We start from the raw sequence: 20,025 nt of genomic DNA, 5'->3' as shown, positions 1-20,025 counted from the left end.
TAACGTGCTCGTGATCCACCTCGCCACGGGCAGAGCAGAACCAAAAGGGTTTTCCCGTGGGGAGCTGGGGCAAGGGAGCAAGGGCGCTGCCGCTGCTTCTTGGAAATAATTAACTAGCACAGCATGGGATGTAGATGGCGTTTAATTAATAATGAAGAAAATAATAATATGTGGCACGTATAGCGCTGCACTTGTTCCAAGCACTGTACAAACATTAACTACAGTAATTAAGCTGTAATTAATTAGAGTAACCGCTAATCACTGTAAATAATGATGCATCTGGAGGTAGCGAAAGGAGTCTGCGGGCTGAAAGCAAAGTTCTGGGTTTGGGAAGTGGCATCGAGTGTAAAATGGCACCTGGGGGGGGACCGAGTGCGTGGAGGGGCCTGAGCTGGTGGGGAGCTGGGGTCAGCAGAGTCACAGACACCACAGATAGAGAATTTTTTTTTTTTTTTTTTTTTGCTGGTTCACACACTTTATATTTAACAAAATAATTTTTTAATAATATATTCTTTTACACGTCAAATATTGTTTCTAGAACCCCAGCCCACCCCCCGCTTTTTTTTTTTTTTACAGAATAGTTTTGTTTTTTGTTGTTTTTGTTCTCTTTTTCTCACTAGTTTCAGGCACACTATTGTTTGAAAATGCTGAAGCTGGGCAGTCACCGACAGGCAGCAGCTCACAACTCCACGTGACGATGGCTTCGCTCGCGGTGCGCTGCGGGGAGCAAATCCTCGGCCGCAGCACGGCCAGCACCGCCCTGGTGCCTGTCCTGTGCCAGCCGAGGGCCTGCCCCCGCCGAAACACAAAATGGGGACGAAATAAAAGGATAAAGGCAGCGGTGCGGCACCGCCGAGCGTGCTGGCTGGTGGTGCTGGAGGATGCCGTGGGCAGGATTTGCTGTCTGCCCAAAGTGATGGTGATGGGCAAAAAGCAGCAACCGGGGTGTGGGTGGAGGAGGGACCCTGGTGGCTTTTCCCTCGCCGTGCCGGCACGAAGGGGAACTGGTGCACGGGGGTTTGGTCCCTACTGCCCCAGGACGTGGCCAGCGTGTCCCGGCCCTCCCGTGCCTGTGGCTTTGGCTGCTCCCAGGAACAGGGGTGGCTGTGCCCTGGCCCCTGAGGGGAGCCCCAGGCTCTCTCCACCACCCCAACGGGACATCACATCCAGAGGTGAGCCAAACCCCATCCCAAACCCTCAAAACTCCCTTCCTGGGTAAGCTTGGCCCTGAAAAATCACAGGGAGAATGACTGGCCTGAGAGAAAGAGCTGGGGAGAAACCTCTCAGACCCAGGGAGGCGGCTGCTTTCCTGACGTCCTGGCGAGGATGTTGGTGCCCAGGTAGGAGTCCCCACCTGCCTCGTCCCCACGCGGTGGGGAAGGTGTAGCACGGGTACAGCTCACCTCGGGGCGTCCAACCTCATAGCCATGCACCCACCTCCATCCTCCTGCAGGGCACGTTCCCCTTGTGTTTCTCAGCCCCATTCTCCCCTTTTGGTCTTTGTCCCCCCCTCCCAGCATAGACACAACAGGAATTACCCAGCGCTTCGCTCATAGCTGTATTGCCCCGACCGTCCCAGCTTAGGAAGAGGCTTTAAAAAAAAATGATAATAAATAAATCACAACAGCAAAAGAAATTCAGTAACCGTGAAAAACCGCGGTCCACACCGTAGAAAGTGAGAGCAGTGGCTGAACCGGTGCCTCGGCGGCGTCGCCAGTCAGAGAGCTTGCACAGAGTTGGTTTGTTGTTGTTGTTGTCGTTTTGTTTGTTTGTTTTTCCTTTTTCCTCCCCAAATTTCACTGCCGAATCCCTCCCGAGCGCTGACGATTACCAAAGCGGAGCGGCTGCCCAGGTGCTGGAGGATATACGGGGCGTAAAGCAGGGGATCGGGGGGGGACCCCTCTCCCACGAGGAACCCCTCGGAGCCCCGGGGGCTTTGCTGGTGACCCTGCTGCGGCCGGCGGGGTGGGAGCGTGGGGGCCGTGCGGCTACAGCGCCTGCTTGCCCTGGCACTCGCGCTTGGAGCACTGCGCCGGCTTCCACCAGTCCCCGTTGTGGCAGTGGCAGATGTTGCAGTCGTCCACCTTCACCTCGATGCCGGCCGGGATGATGGTGGTTCCTGCAAAGCAGTTGGGACCTGCGGAAACACGTGGTAGGAATGAATACACTTTGGTTTTTGGGGGGTTTAATTTAATTGAGTCGGGTATGAGCTTGGCATTTCATCCTGCCCGGGGGCTGTGGCTGCCCCATCCCTTTAGGACTCCGGGGAGAAGCAGGATTTTGCTCCAGCCAAGGAAATTCAGCAGCAGGTGTTGAACAGGTCCCTGGCCATGGGACATGGGGATGTTTTAAGGCTGCTTTCAGCCGGGGATTGCACCAGACAACCCCCAAAGGTCCCTCCAACCTCCGTTTCGGAGCTAGGAGTTACCAGCCAAGGGCATTCAGAGAAAGTGAAAGGCCAAACTCAGTGTCTACACGCATACATAAAATCTCTGTGCATCTTTTTTTGGCAGCCTTTTGCATGAGGAAGTCTTCCAGCGAGGTCTGCAAGGCTGAAGGGGCCCACGAGCACAGGGCTGCCTACAGGCAGTGGGACAAGACCTGAGCTCTCTGCACGGCATCTCGGGGTTGCTTTTTTTACAGCAGATTTACAGCACCGCCAGCCACCGACTCCCAGGGGAATACATGAGGGGAGGCTGAGGTCCCCAGGTCCCCCGTTTTGGGGACAAATCAATGGGGAAGGGAAAAACGCAGCAATTTGGGGTAAATCAGGGGAACCAGAAGTGGGGAGGAGCTGCAGGGGATGAACAAAGCAGCACCGAGCATCCCCGGGCTGTCCCCATCAGGCCACCTGAGGGACCAGCTGTGCTCGGAGGCTGGAGAGAAGGGGAGAATTGCAGAAAGCGGGGTTGATTTTATGATTATTTTTTGTCTTTTACCAAATGGGTGGAAATCTGGCTTTGGGCTCTACTAACAACTGCGTTCCTGTGAGATGCCTCGCTGCCTTCTCGGGCTCTTCCCTTTTATCAGACCTTTCTGCTTTTAATTTAGGCCAACCCATCACTGCTCCAGGTGATTTTTTTTTCTCTGCATGCTCTCCAAACAGCCACCAACAGTCACCAAACTGAAACTCTCCTCAGCACGCCACAGCCAGCTGGCCGTGGCACGCTGCCTCCTCTCTCCCTGCTCTCCACCACGCACCCAGAGCAAAATGCCAAATTCCCACCGCCCCAAATCCAGCACCATCCCTGTCAGCCATCCCAGTTTTACCCCTCTCTGAACCTCTCCCACCTCGGATCCACAAGTGGGCCCTGTTTTTCCAAACCTGCTGGCAGCAAGCATCAAACCGTGTGCTGAGGTACGAGGAAGATGCGCTCAGCGAGGGAAACCTGCTCTGCTGAAATGTAGTGGAAAATAAGCCCCAGACGTGTGGCATTTTCTTTTTCACTTTGTCTGCCCCTCGGATCGACCTCCCAGCGTGTCCAAGGCTCCGTGCCCCAAACCTGCTGCCTGTGCCGAGCATCTCCCACCTTGTCCTGATATGTGTAAAAGCTCCTGGGGCCACGACTGCTATGGGAGCAGTGCAGCAATCCCCCTTTTCTCGGGGAGATGGATGAGGGAACTTTGCTGCTCCCACGGACAACGCAAAGGGGAGATTTGCTCTGCTTAATATAATTAATGCTCATAAGAGAGCACGGCGCTCCGGGCTGTTTGCTAGAACCACTGGTGAGATTTTTATGGTGATACAGCACACGGGTCCTGGCGTTGCTTTCATGGCAGCACGAAGAGAAAAACTATTTACATCTTGGCTTTTAGGCACTGATTTTGCAACCCATGGATGTCAGACTGGACAGCCAGGGGGTGGCACACGTTGTCTGCTGGGGTGTCCTGCTCCTCCAGGAGCCTCCCCAGCCCTTTGGAGGGATGAGGGCTGGATGAGGGCCCTGGGGGAATTCAGCATATTCAGCTGGTGGCCATAGCATTCCCGTAGCATTCAGGAATGGATACAGCTTGCAGGCATCCCCACGGATGCTCTTTCAGATGAATGAGCCTTGATTAATTTGCTTTTGGAGCTTGACCACGAGTGCAATAAGGCGGAGGAATGAACTGCTGGCAATTTGTGCCGAGCCCGAGCAACGTGGCCGGGTGCCCTCTGCGGGGGGAGGCAGGCAGCACGCAGCCTGCACCGACAGCACCCCCAATCTGTGGTGTCTCCAGCGTGCTCCCATCATTGCTTGGCCAAAATCACCAAGTACAAAGTGCCGACTGGGCAGGACGTGGGCCAGGAGCAATAAGAAGAGCCAGAGCCCCTTGAAAGTCCCTAAGGCAGAGCCCCTCTGAAGCCGACCTTCAGTTTCTTTTTCCCCTTTCCTGCACTTCACTTCTCGCAAGACCTGCTGCCAGCCTTTCTCTTGCACTGCCTATTTAGGAGAGATTTTCCCTGCCATCATTCACCTTGCTAGGTGCCTGAAGATGCCTAAAAGTTATTTAATCTCTGCATTAAAATTATATTTATATATTTCTGCGATATCCTCTTCTAATCTAAACCCGAGTCGCTCGCTCTAATAAAGCACTACATCAGGAAAAGGAGTGCATTAAAAAGGTGAAACTCAGCTGGAAAGTTAAATTCTGTGTCTCTTCCAGGCTGTCCCCATGAAGGGCTGCTCACAGCACGGGCACGAGGACCCAAATCTCAACCAGAACACGCTTGGCCGACCCCGAGCATCTCCTGGTGGCAGGGCAGGGACTCGAGGCCCCTGAATGATGCCCTGGTCCCAGTGACGCAGATGGATTTAATCCTCGCTGCTTCGCACCATGCTTAGACTGTTACCCGCAGCTCGTTACCAGTCTTAATCGTTATCAGTACCCCATACAAATCACAGAATCACAGATCGGCCCTTTCAGGCCTGGCAGGGAGTTGCCCCACAGGCCTATCCCTGATGGCCCTCAACCTCTCCACCTCCTCCTTGAGCCCTGCCACACCACAAGCAACACCTCAACAGTGCAACCACCACCTCTTAGCTGAGGTTTCAGCAGTCACCTGGCCAAACGAGAAGGATTATCTCTTTAAAATCCCTTTACAGACAGCATAAAGCTTTGGGGGAATACGAGAGCTTTTTAAAAATATAGGTAGATTTTAATGGCGGGCAATGAAAGCCACTCCTAGGTCATGCTAACCTTTCAGGGGCATAATAGGCTTTTAAAAACTTGTCTAAATGGGTATTTCCCCAAATGAACTCCAGCTGCTCTGAAGGTACATTAATTCTATTAATGGATCCAACACGGCAAATCTTTCTTTTTTTTTTTTTGGTGGGAGGAAGGGCTGGTATAAAAGGGATTAATTTAAAATAAATCTATGAATAAAACTACCATGCAGGTACTGCCTCGTTAGCCCTGCCCACGCAATGGTGTTGGGGCACCCGCTCACCTGCCAGGGCAGGGATCAGGGGCTCCTGCAGGCAGCAGCAGCCCCGTGAGCACGGAGATGTGGTGGGGAGCCCTCGTCTACTGAAGGAGGTGGCCAAACAGCCATCGATCCCCAGGGTCTGGGGCTGTGCTCTCTGCCGGGGTGTCTCCATTCAAAGACCAAGGTTAACAGCAGAAGTAGAACAGCCGGGACGTTTTCTCTGGCCCTTTGAGGTTTTTAGCCAACTTCCTCACCTCTTGGTTGTGCTCCGTATGAAAATTTAATCATTTTTACGGCCCATTTAAACATTTTTATGTCTTTTTTTTTTTTTTTCCTGCAGAAAAAAAAAAAACGTGTTTGATGTAAGAATTAAAACAGTATTTCACCCCTAACTGCAATCACAGATGATGTACGGAAGCGAGCTGGCTGCACGTCAAATCAATGTAAAGCCAGAACTGAATATAACTTGGTCACTACAGCTGTGCGAGATGTTTTATGTTTTTTTTTTTTTTTCTTTTTTTTTTTTTTCCCCGTATCGGTCATAAAACGAGGCGAAAACTGTGACTGTGCTGATTTTGTATAAAACAAGCTTTCCAATACGTGACAGAGGAGGAAAAAGGAAATGGGATTAGTACATCTGTATCTGGGTGCTGCATTTAATGTGCAATCTTGTGAAAAATAAGAGAAAATAAAGACGGATGCTCGCTGGGCAGCACCTTTACAAGAAACGTGCCCTGATCCTCCGCTGGGACCCGCACGGGTGTCTCCAGCAGCTGCAGGAGCAGCTTTGATCCACGTTTCCGTCCCCTCGTCTCCCCCTTCCGAGGGCCCATTACGCTACCTGAATTTAATGGTATCCATGGCACTTGCACAATGCTTTCTAATGGGGCCGTGCAAAGAGTCAGGTTGCTAATAAAATCAAATGAGCAGCGCTGGTTTTGCATGTGAATGGTTGCGTTTAACGAAGCCATCAAATGGAAAGGGATCGCGCTTGCCGTCGCTAATAATGCCGGGTGCCACTACAAATGCATTACCACGAGCTGTGTGGGCTCCGACACGCAGGAGGATGCCGGGTGACATTACTCTGATGTGACAGGGCGGGAGAGCTGTTTCGCACGGCGAGGTAGCAATCAGGAATGAGGAAAGGCTGGGGGAAATTTACGGCGGGTACGTGCGATTCTCCAACCCCCCCCCCCCCCAAATTTTCAGAACGCTTCATTACCCCTCACGCTGCCGGTCTGTTTTCATTAGGTGTCACTGGGTACAGCTATTTTGTACTCTCTGGTCTTGGTGGCACCACGGTCGAGCAGCTCACAACCTTTTTCCACCGCTCCTAGAGCTACACGGAGAAGACCTGGGGTGGTGCTGCCCAGGTAGGGGTGGGGAGGGCACAGCTGTGGGCACCCACCCCCTCCTGTGGATGGGGTGGAGCACCAAAACCCAGCAGATTCACCCCACCAGCAGGGTTTTTCTGGGGGATTTAGGCCGGCCATCACCTTATGCTGGCATTACAGGGCACGTTATGGGCAGGGGAGAGGTGCCAATGCTGGGAACCAGGACCCCAGAAGGAAATCCCACAGTCATCACTTAAAAGTCACTCCTGCCCTGCTCCTTCTCACCTTCCTTTTTGCCTCTAGAAATTTATTTAAAAGCCAGAAGTGGGATTTAGACGTTAGAGCAGCTACTGACCTGATACGAGTTAATGATTTTACAAAATGCCTAAAAAATGTCTTACTTTAAAAGATTGATGTTTCCTATTGTATTTTTTCAATGCCAATTAATTACTTAATTCATTAGCAATGTAACACAAGAATAGTCTTTGAAAATCCAGTGCTTTGTGTAGATGCCTTTAATTATGGATAATTAAATACTGTGGAAGGACCTGATTATACCTCTGAGCATTTTCTAATCTGGAAAATGAAACACGGTCTTGTACCCTTCAATGCGTGTAGCGAACGCTGAGCTCGACAGCCACACGCAGGAATATTAGGGGAAAAAAATAAAAATGAAGCCCAAAATTTAGGTCAGAGGAAGGTTTTCTCAACTAAAGGAGATGTGGCTGGGGAAGATCGAGGAATTTCGGCACACATCTTTGCACGGGGCTTTCCACCACCCATGCCTTGCTGGGACATTATTTCCTTACTATACTCCTCACCTACACCTTTACTCCTTATTTTACATTTTTATTTACTCCTTATTTACACCACGGCCAATTCCTGCCCCCGCAGCTGAAAAGCAACAGATTTCCTTCTCCCTTAATTAAAAGCCACCGATGATGATGATGGCAAGGGAGCATAAAGGTTTGAGGTGAGGTGAGGTTTGGTCCCTGCAAAATCCAGCCTGCCAGGCTCGCCACCGCTTTGACCTTACCATCTGGGAACGTTTTGGCCACTCGGAGGTTACGTGGGGAATTTTGCTCTTTTTCTTTTTCCCCATCAGGTTAGTAGAAAGCTGATGATACCAGGCTGAAGTTCAACCAGCACCTGCAGAGCTGTTTTGCTGCAAACTTCCCCTTGTGCAAGCGCTTTGTGCAGCGGAGAAAAGGCAGATCCTCACCGGGTACATGGTGCTATGAGTGACGTTGCTGACTGCTGGTCTCACGTGCATAAATACCGTGGTCGTAGCACACGAACGAACACCATAACCTCTCCTGGAAAGCATTACAGGGAGGATAAACCTCATTTACACTTGCTGAAAGGAGGTCTTTAGAGTAGCCAGCTCTCAGCCTGTGCTCCTTCAGCACCACCTTGATGTTTGGCACGGAAAAGCTCTCTAACACTGATCTAGCTTGATGCTGGACCTGTCTCATCACTGGGGACTCGTCCCTGCTCCTCCTGGGTGTGTGTTGGGGTCCTGCTCCTTCTGCTCCAGCACCCGAGGGTTCAGCACTTCAAGGAGCACACGTGTGTGAACGTCCCCAAAAGGAGCACTGCTCGCTGGTCTGCTGCAGGGCCAGCCGCTCCACCTCCCCCTGGCACCCAAGGGGCACCTCCTCTGGCTGCCACATCCCCGTGGGGACTCGCAGTTCATCCCCAGAGGACATCACAGCACCCCTGACCTGGGCAGCATGAGCCTGGAGCAGTGCGTTCACTCTCTCAGGAGTAGCCATGAAAAAAATGTGGTTTTGGTGCAAAAATATAGCAAATTAGTTATGAATACTGCAGACAGATTCCCATTTTAAATCAGTTTCCCAAGTCCTTAGTAATTACTGCTCGACGGTTTCCGTAATACACTTCTTTTTCTGTTTGACACAGCTTGAAGAGTGACCAAAATTATCTCCTCGTAGCACGGGGAGGGCGCGGGAGCCTTGCGCGAGCCTACCGCAGCGCGTCCAACAGAAGCGGGATAAATGCACCCATTAATTGGCATTAATTGCAGCCCAACGAGCAGGGTGGTGATTGCAGTGCTGCTGGTGCTCGGGAGCTGCGGGCGGAGGCAGGGAGATGCCGCACGCAGCCGCTGCAGGTGAGTGATCTGCACGCACGAGAAGCCCCTTGGACGTCAGCGGTGGCCGCGGTGAGTCAGGGATCGCAGCGAGGCTCTTCTGGGCAGCTCACCCCATGGCTCCTCGGCCCGAATGAAGTCGGAGCCTGGCAGATGAAAGCTCCAACGCTGCACAGTGGCCGTGTGACGTCCCTTAGAGGCTGATCGAGGAGCTGCCGGGGATTTACCTGCTGCTGGGGGTGGTGTGAAGGCAGGGTGGTGTGTTGGTTCCCAAGGCAGAAACCACGAATCAGAGGGATGTGCTGATGAGACGCAGGAGAAATGCTGCAGTATTGCACAAGGACCCTTGTATCCGCCTCTCCTGGCATTTCCCAGGTGCTGTAATTAGGCGAGGGAGAGCAATTAAAGGTGCAGGTTGCCCCTTGCAAGTAGCAGAGCCTGCGGGCCTGATCCTGCGAGGTGCAGAGGGCTTCTTGGGGAGCGCCAGGCGCCTTCAGCTCGCTCCAGCCAGGCATGGGCGGTGGCAGCCCCTCCATGGGCCCAGCACCCAGGAGTGCCTCAGCACCACCCTGGACCTCACGACTCACCCTGGCGAGGACGAGAGCCCAGTGGGAAGGATGCTCCATGTTGCAGCCAGAGATTTGAGATGTCTGCTAGTCCTTTCCCACTTGTTTTCCCCTCAGAAAATAAATTCAGAGCAGGTTCTCTAAAATGATCTGTCGGGCAAAAAGCCACTGCATCTTCCTCTTCATTTGAAATGTTCTTAATTAAAAAATAAAGTCTATATGCAAGATTGTGCCTCCCTCCCAGACTAGAGCCAGTGCATTTTGAAAACACTGAAATGGGCATCAGATCGTTCCAAGTTTTTTTTTTTTTTTCTTTTTTTTTTTTTTTTCTCCAAGGTAGGAACAGCCAGTTTGCAATAACTGGCCTTTTTCCAAGGAACACGGCTGTGAGTCAGCAGTTTCTGACCAGCACATCCCCAGCCTCTTCAAATGCTCTCAGCCAGCAACAGTGAAAAAAAGTCTGAGCTCTGAGGAGTCTTGGACAAGTCTGTGTGCACCCTCACGCAGACCACTTCTCACGATCTAGCCCTGCTCAGGACACCGGTGCTTTTATTTGTGGTACCTCACCTCCTGCTCCCTGTACTCTCAGAACTGTCAGCTTCTCTTCCAGCACAAGACTGCTGCCACAACTTGTCCTTAATTGGGACGAAAACACAGCTTATTTTATATGAAAAGGAGATACATCACTTCACATCAGTTGTGGGACTGGAACGTATCTAGATTTTTTTTTCCCAAGCTACTTGTTGAATTCCTTGTGGCAATTCTAGTTGCAGAAATGAGTAACAGTGGTGGAAATGGGTACCAATATGCACATCCTAGAGTTTATCTGAAAAGAATAAACCTGGTGAGCCCCCATGCACAAGGAATACATTGTTCACATAGCATAGGATACATGTGACGGGGCTGTAGGGGCTCTGAGATACCTAAGGGAAGGCTTGGTTGCCTTTCCACATTCCTAGGAGATGAAATCTAACTTTTATTCACCATCTTTTGCGCAAAAATAAGGCTAAATCGTGTATTTGATGGGATGACACATCTGGAATTCGTGCTGGTTGGTACACTGCTCACTCACAGGGCAGGTTTCACTGGGATCCTGTGCCTCTAGGGCACTGGCAGTGCTTGGTGCTTTCCAGGCTGTTCTTCCCATGGCTCAGACGTGCCAGCAGCTACATGGTGCTGATGATCAGGGTGCCACAGTGAACTTCCCAGCCCTTGCTTTGCTGTATCAGCAGGGCCAGAGATGCCGAGGAGCCAAGCCAGACTAACAAAACCAGCCGCAGCAAAGAAAGCAACGTCCTCTCCTCTTTTCCACTGGGCGTTTATTTGCAGATGACCAAGCCTAAGCTCTTCAATCTTAGGTACTAATTCAGATCAACATTGCAAATGGGTTTTCCAAACAGAAACTGAAAACAAACAAACAAACAAAAACCACAAGAAATTACCTCCCCCAGCCAGCCAAGCTCTCCAGGAGATGTACTCTGCCTGAAAATCAGGGGTAGAGATGGAAAAAAATGCACCATAAAAATATTTTCTAATCTCTCCAGACAAACTGGCTGGCAAGATTGCAAGTGTAACAGGCTAGGATGATGTGCAAATATGCAGTAATATCCAGAATGAGACTGCTGTGCTGATTTCCTTCGCAAAGGTGTGCAGGGGTAGGAGAGACAGAAGGCTGGGACTGAGATACGGGACCCTACCGAAGAAGCAGAGGGGATGGAGAAAGCTAAAAAAAAAAAGTGGGGGGAAGGAGAGGAAGCAGAAGAAAACTTCTACGTGCCTTTTTTTTTAATTCTAAGTTTTCTCAGACTTGCTTAGCTCTAATCTTTAATTCATATTTTCATTACAGTCTCTTTGCTCTGTAAAGTCTGCATTTCATGTAAAAGGAGCAGCTCAAACATCAATTATTTGACATAAGTCAACCCCTTGTTAAAGTCCTCTACTCTACATATGTGTTGGCTCCAATAAAAGAAGCATTAAACATTCATTAAATTAGAAATACATGAAGACAGTGTCTGCCACTCTTCCCATACAGATATGCTTAACAATCCCAACCTTCGAGAGGAGCAGAAGCAAACCCATCTCTAATCCTTTCAGAAAGCCTGACCATGCAAAACACCCCAGCCTCCTGCAATTTGCCTGTGAGTCACCCGCAGATATCAGCTCTTGCAGGTCAGATCCTCAGTGGGAGGAAATCCGAGCAAACCAACGCTGCTGGCATTACACCAAGTGACACGGACTCGGGAATTGGCTCCAGGTTTCTCTTGCAGCAAAGTGGTTTACAGCAATGTAATTGGATAAAAACGTCGCTTTTGGTCTTACACATTGCACGAAGAATCTGATTATGTGGGGGGACAGCAACAACCACCCCTGTTTGAATTTCGGTGCTGCCTGGGCTGCTTATGTTCTGCAAAAGGAACCTGGTTTCCCAACAGGAATCTAGCAATTTTTTCACCAAAACAAACAAGCCCACCCCCTCCTCTACAAAATGCTACTGCGGCAGCAGTGGCTCTGGAACCACTTCTGCCACAGACTTGTGCACACAGATCTCAGCAACATTTTCCCAACGGGAAACAATCCCCAGTAAGCAAATGCATCTTCATAAGTATCTCCGAGTTTAAAGACCAACGCAGACCACACACAGCATGTTTCCAACACCTCCATGAGCTGTGTCCTTGTAATGAGAGCTTCGGAGCAAGTCCCATCCAGCAAATGACTTCTCGTAATCCTCCCCAAAGCTTCTCTTCAGGGTGATGGTAGACATTCATTTAAAGCTCTGCTGGGGCATGGAAACATGGTTAGGACCTCGGGTACAAATTGAGGGTGGTGGCTTTCAGCTGCTGCCTGGCAGAGTCTTCTCCTGCCTTTACTATGTGAATGATCCTTTTCTTGCTTCCTGGGCAAAGGGAAAGGCCACAAACACTTGGGAAGCACTTAGCTGGCCTGTGAGCTCACAGATGAACATTTGGGGTTGCAATGGGCCGTCATCCTGCCAGCTCCCCAGCGCAGCACTCCCTCCATCGGGCTCTTCCCAGCAGCGTCCCGGTCGCTCTCATGCTACACAGTCCTGCAGCTTCTGATTCAGCAGCATATTTAAGCATCTGCATGAGATTTCCAAAAGCAGCAGAAGGGTTTACAGATTCCTATGCACCTAACTCTCATCAGAAAATTCGGCGTCTACCAGCCTTGAGCCAGTTGGCCCGAAGTAATGGAGGTGAACAAGCTCCGCTGAAAATCGATTTCAGTGAAATAACATCTTTTTAAAGGAACAGTAGAGCAAGTACTGAAGTATTTTGTTGGGTCAGTGGTGGCTCGGCCCAAATATACCGCCTTGTTTTCAGCCTTGATCTTTTACCAGCTTTTAAATCAATCCCTTTCTTCCTTGGTTGGTAATCAAATCACTCCTTTAATTGAGCTAACAGGGCACCGCAGTTTATGTTCCTGCTGGTAAACACAAAGAACATTAGCTGACAAACAATCAAAAAGGCATCCTTTGTAGTCTCAGGAATTTTCTTTTGTGTTCAGCCTTCCATAAGCATTGATTTTCATAGCTAGGCACGAAGCCTTGATGTAGCGGGCTCTGCCACCGCAATGTTAAGGCCGCTTCTACAAATGCTGCAAAAAACAGGAGACTCCTGATTTGGGATGATGTCCAAAAGGGAAGAAGACTCCTGATCCGGGCTGGCATCTTTTCATCAGCACAAAAGGAGTCAGCTGTGGAACAACCACCAGTCCCCATGCCCTGGGTGAACGCAGCATGACGAGGAACAGGTCCTTCCCGTGGCCCCTCAGCGTGCCGTCCGAAAGGGCTGCTGGCCGTGGGGGCAACTGAGCACCCAAAAAGCTGGCTGGCTGCCATCAATTCTTCATCCACCAAGAGCAAAGGGTGACGTGGCTATGCTATGCTACTGGTTTCGGTCTCCCCGACCTACAAAGAGGGTTGCGGAGTCCAGCAAAGTCCAGCATGGGAGATACGTCTTCTTCTTGGCCGGTCACACTCAACTTGCATTTGCACAATCAATCAGCATATTGCATAGACTTTGACTGAAGGGGTTTTAAATCTTAAAATCTGGCCATTTCAGGACTTCCTGAAATAAATTAGAAGAGGAATTTTATTTAGTTTTTTTCTTTTTTTCTAAAGGAATTTCCCCATGGTTCCAAACCACTGCTTTCCATAAAGTAAATGAATATGAAGTCTTCTCGTGTCGTCTTGCCACATTTTCTGTGTTGTTTTTACTCTGCAACAGTTGTATATAATCAAATGGCAGACCAAACATCCTCTCCCCAAAACCTTCATTTTTTTCCTCATACTTTTAATTTTTTTTTCCTCATCTCATTGATTTTTTTTTTTGGTCAATGATCATGTTAGAAGCAGATGCTTTCCAAAACAATGACCTGGAGAGTCAGTGATCCACATCTTGCAGATAAAGAACAAGCAATATTTATGCAGTAAAGCACAGGTAACTTAATATCCAGGCACTGGATTATATGGTATTAAAATCTTGGCACATTTCGAGATATCCAATAATTTGGAACAATACAGACCACATGGGAAAGTTCTTTCTGTCAATATTGGTTAACGACTTGCACTGTTAATCCATTACCCTAACCCATAATACAGTAAGCAATTTACATTTATATGGAGCCTTTTGTCCCCCAAAATCACAAAGGGCTTTGCAAAATTAACACTCCCGCAGCACAATACCTGGGCCCTGATTGGGTTGTCTTGATGATTCAGGAGGAAGAGCCCTGGGCACTGACTGAACGGCAGGCAGCATCTCCGTTTATTTTGGTGAAGGAAAGGCTGCCCCTGGCTTTGTTGGGCTGGGAAACTCCTTGGGGGATGCTCTGGGCAAAGCACACTGTGGTACAGAAGGAACAGGCTGGGGTGCCGAATGCTGATTTCAAATTAACTTGAACCGAGAAATAATGAGCAGCGAGTTTATATTCTCAGCAAATTAAGAGAGAAGCTTAGGTAAAATGTGGCTTCATGTGCTTGGAAATAAATTATTATATCCACGGAAATAAATTATTATTTACTCGGTTTTGTGCTCACGCCCTCAAATATGAAGATGTTTGTATGGAATTATTAATATTTATAGCACATTATAATAAATACCCATAACAGCTTTGCCTGAATACACGCTACTTTCCCAAGGTAAAGTCTACTGAAGGTCAAACGGACCTTCCACTTGTGCATGGAGGGCAGGACCAGACCCTTTACTTTGAAATCTGGATCAACTGTGGTAATTTAGAACTTTAATTAAAGACTCGGTGACAGATTATCTACGAGACGTCTTCCTGCTGCCCAGTATTTCATCACGAATGCCTCCAGAAGCCAGTGCTAAACTGAGTAAGCACACTTGCCAGGAAGTATTTCACCGCAGACATGTTAGCTTTTATCTGTCTTGTTGTGTAACAAATTCTTTTGTTGAGGGTTGGTGGCAACAAAAATTAAATTAAGAGCAAAACCAGACCCCCAAACAGAGATTTATAATGCTTCTTCTGTTCATCCCTCAAGAAAATGAAAGTGCCAAGGCAAAGTCTAATATTTTAGCAATTGCCTTAATGTATGTGTAAATGGGCGAAGGCGCCTTTGAAACGTGCTGAAAAGAATTTCACACTTCAGAGGGGGGAAAGAAGTTAACAATTCTATCGTGGCTTTTATTGGAATTTTAAAATTAATTTCCCTCACACAGCTGTGCCATAAAAATCCCCCGTGATGATGAAGTTTTGCTAATGTTGGGATTATTTGGGGATGCGATGCCGAGGGAGCGCTTTGCAGAATCTGGAGAGGGTGGGAGCCAGGGGATGGGTCCACCTGGGGATGATAACCACCTGGGCATGCCTGCAGCCCTAGTTGCAGGAGGATGGGACCTCGTGGGGGATTTCTGCCCACAAAGGCTTAGGTGGGAGCGGGGTGGATGGATGATCTTGCCCACCTGCTGGAGAGCCTGGGGGCAGGAGGGATGGCACAGCCCACGGCAGCCCCCAGTTTGACTTTAACAGTAATAGTCAAGTTTTGGGTCCCGTGGAGGAGAGAGTTAACAGGAGCTGACACACTTTTGTCTGGAGAAGCCACAATGACTACAAATAACAACTCCGGGCCATGATTCTGCGGTCTGTCACTACCAGGAAACGTGAAATCCAGTGACCTTTCATCTCCATGACAGAAATGCTGTGCAGCACCTGGAGCCATTGCCCTTAAAACGCGCTCTGACAACCCAAGGACGACGGGCCACAAAGGAGAGAACATCCTCTCCTTCCCTCACCCCCAAATTTTGGCCTCCCTGTGAACTCGGCTTGCTCTGTGTGCGGTGCGGGTCCCGTGCCCAGCAGAGCCAGCACTGCACGAGCCATGTGCATTCAGCAAAGCACGAGGTAACAATTCCATTTCTTTTGACAACAAGGAATAAATCTCCAAAGCCGCTTGTTCAGACTGCTCTTAAACGATGGTAGAGGGAGGGAAATTGATATTGGCTTTTTATGAATCTTCAGGTCAGGTGCGTTAGAATCAACAGATTTTTGCATTAACCTCACTGCTTCACAGCACTTTTGCCCTTGGCAAGACATAATTAAGAAAGGCATGAAAATCTATCTGAATGTATCGGGAGGAAATTATTCTCCAGTTAATGGCAGCAACAGCTAAGCAAGCAGGCAAACCACGCTGCTAGCAGAGCGCAGCAAATGATGCGGGGCTGCGTTTTAAACCAAAAACAAGGATTTTCCTCACCACAATTTCAAGGAGCAGCTTTTGAAACGAGGATTTGTACTACATGTTGTCCCGGGGATTAACTTTTTTTTTTTTCCCCCAACAGCTGTAGCCCTTGAGCTCTTCTCTCTGCCGATCTAAAAGGATGACCACAGGGACTGAGACTAAGCTAAAATCTTTTCATCACACCGAGACGTGGCACTGTAATGTCTTCACTGCTTTGGTAGAAAGAAAAAGCTACTGGATGGAAGGAGAAAAAGAAGAAAAAAAAGAAAAAAACAAATTACAAAAAAGAGGGATTTCGGTCATTTAAGTGGGACTGTCAGCTTGTGTTATCCTCATGCATTTGTGAAACTGAACTTTAATTGACTGGCTGCGGTGGAGAGCTGAAAGATAAAATCGTGGTCTCAAGATGAGCAGACAGCTTAAAATGTTGTGATCCTCATTCATTAGGATGTGTCAGAGGGGTTGGGAGGGGAAGAGGCACAGCAATGACTGTTATTCTCTCACATGAAGTCACCAAAATGTTAGAGGGAAGCAAAGGCTGGCTCCACTCTCGAAGCTACATCCAAGAATAATAATAAAAAAAAAAAAAAGTGCTCATCTGGTTCCCTGTGACAACCAAGACTATCTTGGTGCCTACTTATTTCTATCCCTTTGCAAATTATTTCATACTATTTGTGAAGGTTAAAGTCAAAATTACAAGCATTAGCCAAATATCAGCCAGTCAGCACAGACTGCAGCAGGAGGAGCTGAAAGCCCTCTGGGGGGTCCTGGCGTCTCATCCCCACGGCCAGGCTGGGACATGAAGAGGGGCTCCCCTACAGGAAACCCCCACATAGATACCCTCAAGGGACAACCACATCACCATGCCTCCTCTCCCCTTCATCCGCTGCTGACTCAGAGCAGCAAGAACTGGTCCTCAGAGACCCCCGAGGTGTGCAGGCTGCTCTTAAGAGGATGTTAAGAAGTATTTCCTTGCCTAAACCAGGTTTCAGAGAGCTTTATAGTTTTGTCTCCAACAGATGAGTAGAGAAATTTGGCAAACCCATGGATGAAGCCTTTGGGCATCTAGCTGAGGGTCTCCATCACTACACCTTGCCCTGAGCCCCTTCTGCAGGTATCTGATTTTCTTCTTTCCTCCTGTCTTCCTCACTCCCATCAGTAGGAGCTGCTCCTTTCCCTGTCCTCCAGGCTCTGTTTTTGGAAGAAGGATGCTGCCCACTCCTGGTCACCGGGATGCTGGGGGCTAGAGCCATCGGCCCCCAAATTCCAGCAGACATGGGGGAGTCTGGTTACTGGGGGAGATGTCTTGGTGGTGGAGGGCTGGTGGGGAAATCCAGCAGCTCCTGGACCTCTGTGAAGCCACCTTTGAGTCTGCACTCCTGGGAAACCCGAGCAATGTTCACAGCTCGGATTTGTGCAATGTGAGCCGGGTGGGAAGGAACTGGCAAGGGAGGGGGATTCAGCACAGTGCCCTGTAAGCAATGGGAACACAAAGTCTAAAACCACACCAACAGTGTTTATTTGGGTGCAAATGAGACTGAGCTATGGTGACAGGCACCAGGATGGCCAACCCAGCCTCTCCTGATCAGCAGGGTGCCTCATGACAGCCTTCTTTTTGTGCTCTTGTTGAATGCGATGGGAAACTTTGCACCCAACCACAGTGGGCCACGTGCAGAAATGGTTAAAACACCCTTTTCTCTGAAATTCACTTGCAACAAACTAATGGAATTTCCTACGGACATTTTTCTGCTTTCCAGACACATAAAATTCTAGATGATACCTTTTAAAATATTTTTGAGCACGGTTTAATATAGACCTCTGGATTTCAATACCATTGGCGTAATTTCCCAGACTGTTCAGAATTGTTCCAATTCCTTTAGTAAAAATGTTTTGGATTTCCAATAGTTTCCTTTTCCCCCGTCTTAAAGAGCAGAAAATGTGTTGAAAATGTTATTTCTCTGAAAACATTTTCATTTGTGACCCAAAAGCAACCATTACTCTTTCATCCAGCAGTGGTGATGCATGTAAGAGGAAATACACATGGACAGCAAAGTCTAAACGCGAGGAGATGAGTCGAAGCAGCCACTTCTCACATTAAGAAAGCCATGAAGTGGTTTATTTGAAGCCAGCCCCCCTCTTAATCTGTCTTCATCATATCTACATTAAGAGAAAGGTGCTTTTCCAGCGATGTATGTGTGTAGGGGCTGCGATACGAGACCTGGGAGACCTTGGAAACAGATTTATTTTCCAAAGAGGTACCTTCAGTCATCCCAAAGCCTTTCCTAGAAGTCTCGCTGAATCCTACCCCAATCCATGAAATTGCAGCACAACAACGAGGGCCAATGCTACATACAGAGATTCCAGCACACAACTTTTAATGTTACGGGCTTAGCAGTCCCAGCTGGAGTTTGGCCATTGATTTCAATGAGTTTTCCCCTGGTCTTTGGTAATTAATAATCAACGGCTTCTTAATTTAGGGACAAAGACTCTGCTCTTTCCTTACATACTTGATTTCATTTGGGACTATGAGAAAAACACAAAGACATGAAATGACCATGACTGATATCAGGACTTAATCCTATAAAGCCTTACTTAAGTCAGCAATCCCAAAACTTTCAATGAGATGACACAGGCCAGGAAGGGGAGCCTACATTTTTGTAGCTGTCATCTCATAACCGAAGCCCACATACCTGGAGGAGTAACAGCCCCAACCAACGCCAGTCTGTGCCAATGGAAGTGAATCTCCTGGCAATGCATCGGTAATGACATTTTAAGAAAATGTTTCCTTTATATCTCTTTGTTAAAGCCAATACAGTACTTTCTTACCATTTTTGCAGACCGGACAACACTGCTCTGGTTCATAGACTGGGTTGACACACTCGGGAACTGCGCAGTCTGCTACAACACAGTGAACTTCATTGCTGGGCTCGCAGCGACACCATTCGCATGGCGAGGGCTAGGAACAAATCTGAAATTAGCCCGTTTCCTCCCGCAGCTCACAAGTTTGCAACATTTCTAGCTTGCCATAAGATAAACACATCAGCGTTTAATACTTCTTGACTGCATTCATTCATCATGGGTAAAAACAAATTAACCTATAGGACAAAACATCAACATCGGAAATAGGCAACCAGAACATTAGAAAAACCAGCAAGCATGGTATTTGTTTTCTCAGAGAGGGTGTATCTTTTGCCAGGCTTTAGGTCTCGTCAGTAAGAAGCCCGAGCTGAAGGGACCAGGTCTAAAAGAGGTTTGATGGAGCAACCCACCTGCTCGCCTGACACCGCACACCTCCTTAATATAACCATCGGATCTGGCCCCGGCCACTCCTGCCTGCTTTAACAAGGTTTGTGAGAAAGTGCCTCACGCTGTGAGTAATTAAGAGCCTGAATAACTCTGCTGAAATCAGGGAGTCTTGGATTAAAGCGCCTAGCTAAATGGTTTCGTTTCAGCTCCATCAATTCACAGAGGAATCTATCTACCTCCAAACATACAAATGGTACAGTTGTTGCTGCCTCACTCTAGAAGAAGATGTGAAAATCTGTTGAAAAATAGAAAGGTCAGTGTTTAGGGTTCCCCATACCCTTATGTGTTTGCAAGTGTGTTGAAAGACTGGCAACAGAGCTAAGAAAGGACAACAAGAAGGGAACGTGAAAGGAAAATAACTTCCTTTCAGTACCTGTGGGCTCAATACCTAGCTCCCAATTCCTCAGCTATGGTAGCTCCATCACTGACGCTTGAATGAGTAAATTTGGTATTGGAACAAATGCTGCTTTCTGTTGCATCAGTGGGAACCTGCAGCAGTGGGAGTTCCTTCGTGCTCAAAACAAACAAGCGAGATGCAAACAAAAGGCGGCATCATCCCCAGGTGCTTCAAACCTCAGTGATGTGTC

At 48.6% G+C, this 20,025-nt stretch overlaps 1 protein-coding gene across 3 annotated transcripts in view; it reads right to left on the bottom strand.

The window, feature by feature from the left end:
• Positions 1-462: 462 nt before the first annotated feature.
• The window catches only part of VWC2L (von Willebrand factor C domain containing 2 like), a 36,025-nt gene continuing 16,462 nt past the window's right edge, over positions 463-20,025 (bottom strand). Inside the window, exons 3-4 of one of the 3 annotated variants that reach the window (XM_032190098.1) lie at positions 18,959-19,088; positions 463-2,137 (exon numbers count right to left, since the gene is read on the bottom strand). In XM_032190098.1, coding sequence (XP_032045989.1) covers positions 1,989-2,137; positions 18,959-19,088 — 279 coding nt within the window. In that variant the 3' untranslated portion in view covers positions 463-1,988. Of the gene's footprint in view, positions 2,138-10,716; positions 13,503-18,958; positions 19,089-20,025 lie in introns of those variants that run through there. The other 2 variants (XM_032190099.1, XM_032190100.1) reach the window with 2 other exon arrangements.

Source organism: Aythya fuligula, chromosome 6, assembly GCF_009819795.1.
Source record: "Aythya fuligula isolate bAytFul2 chromosome 6, bAytFul2.pri, whole genome shotgun sequence".
Taxonomy (NCBI): domain Eukaryota; kingdom Metazoa; phylum Chordata; class Aves; order Anseriformes; family Anatidae; genus Aythya; species Aythya fuligula.
The sequence above is the reverse complement of the archived record's forward strand: the minus strand, read 5'-3'. Positions and strand labels throughout refer to the sequence as shown.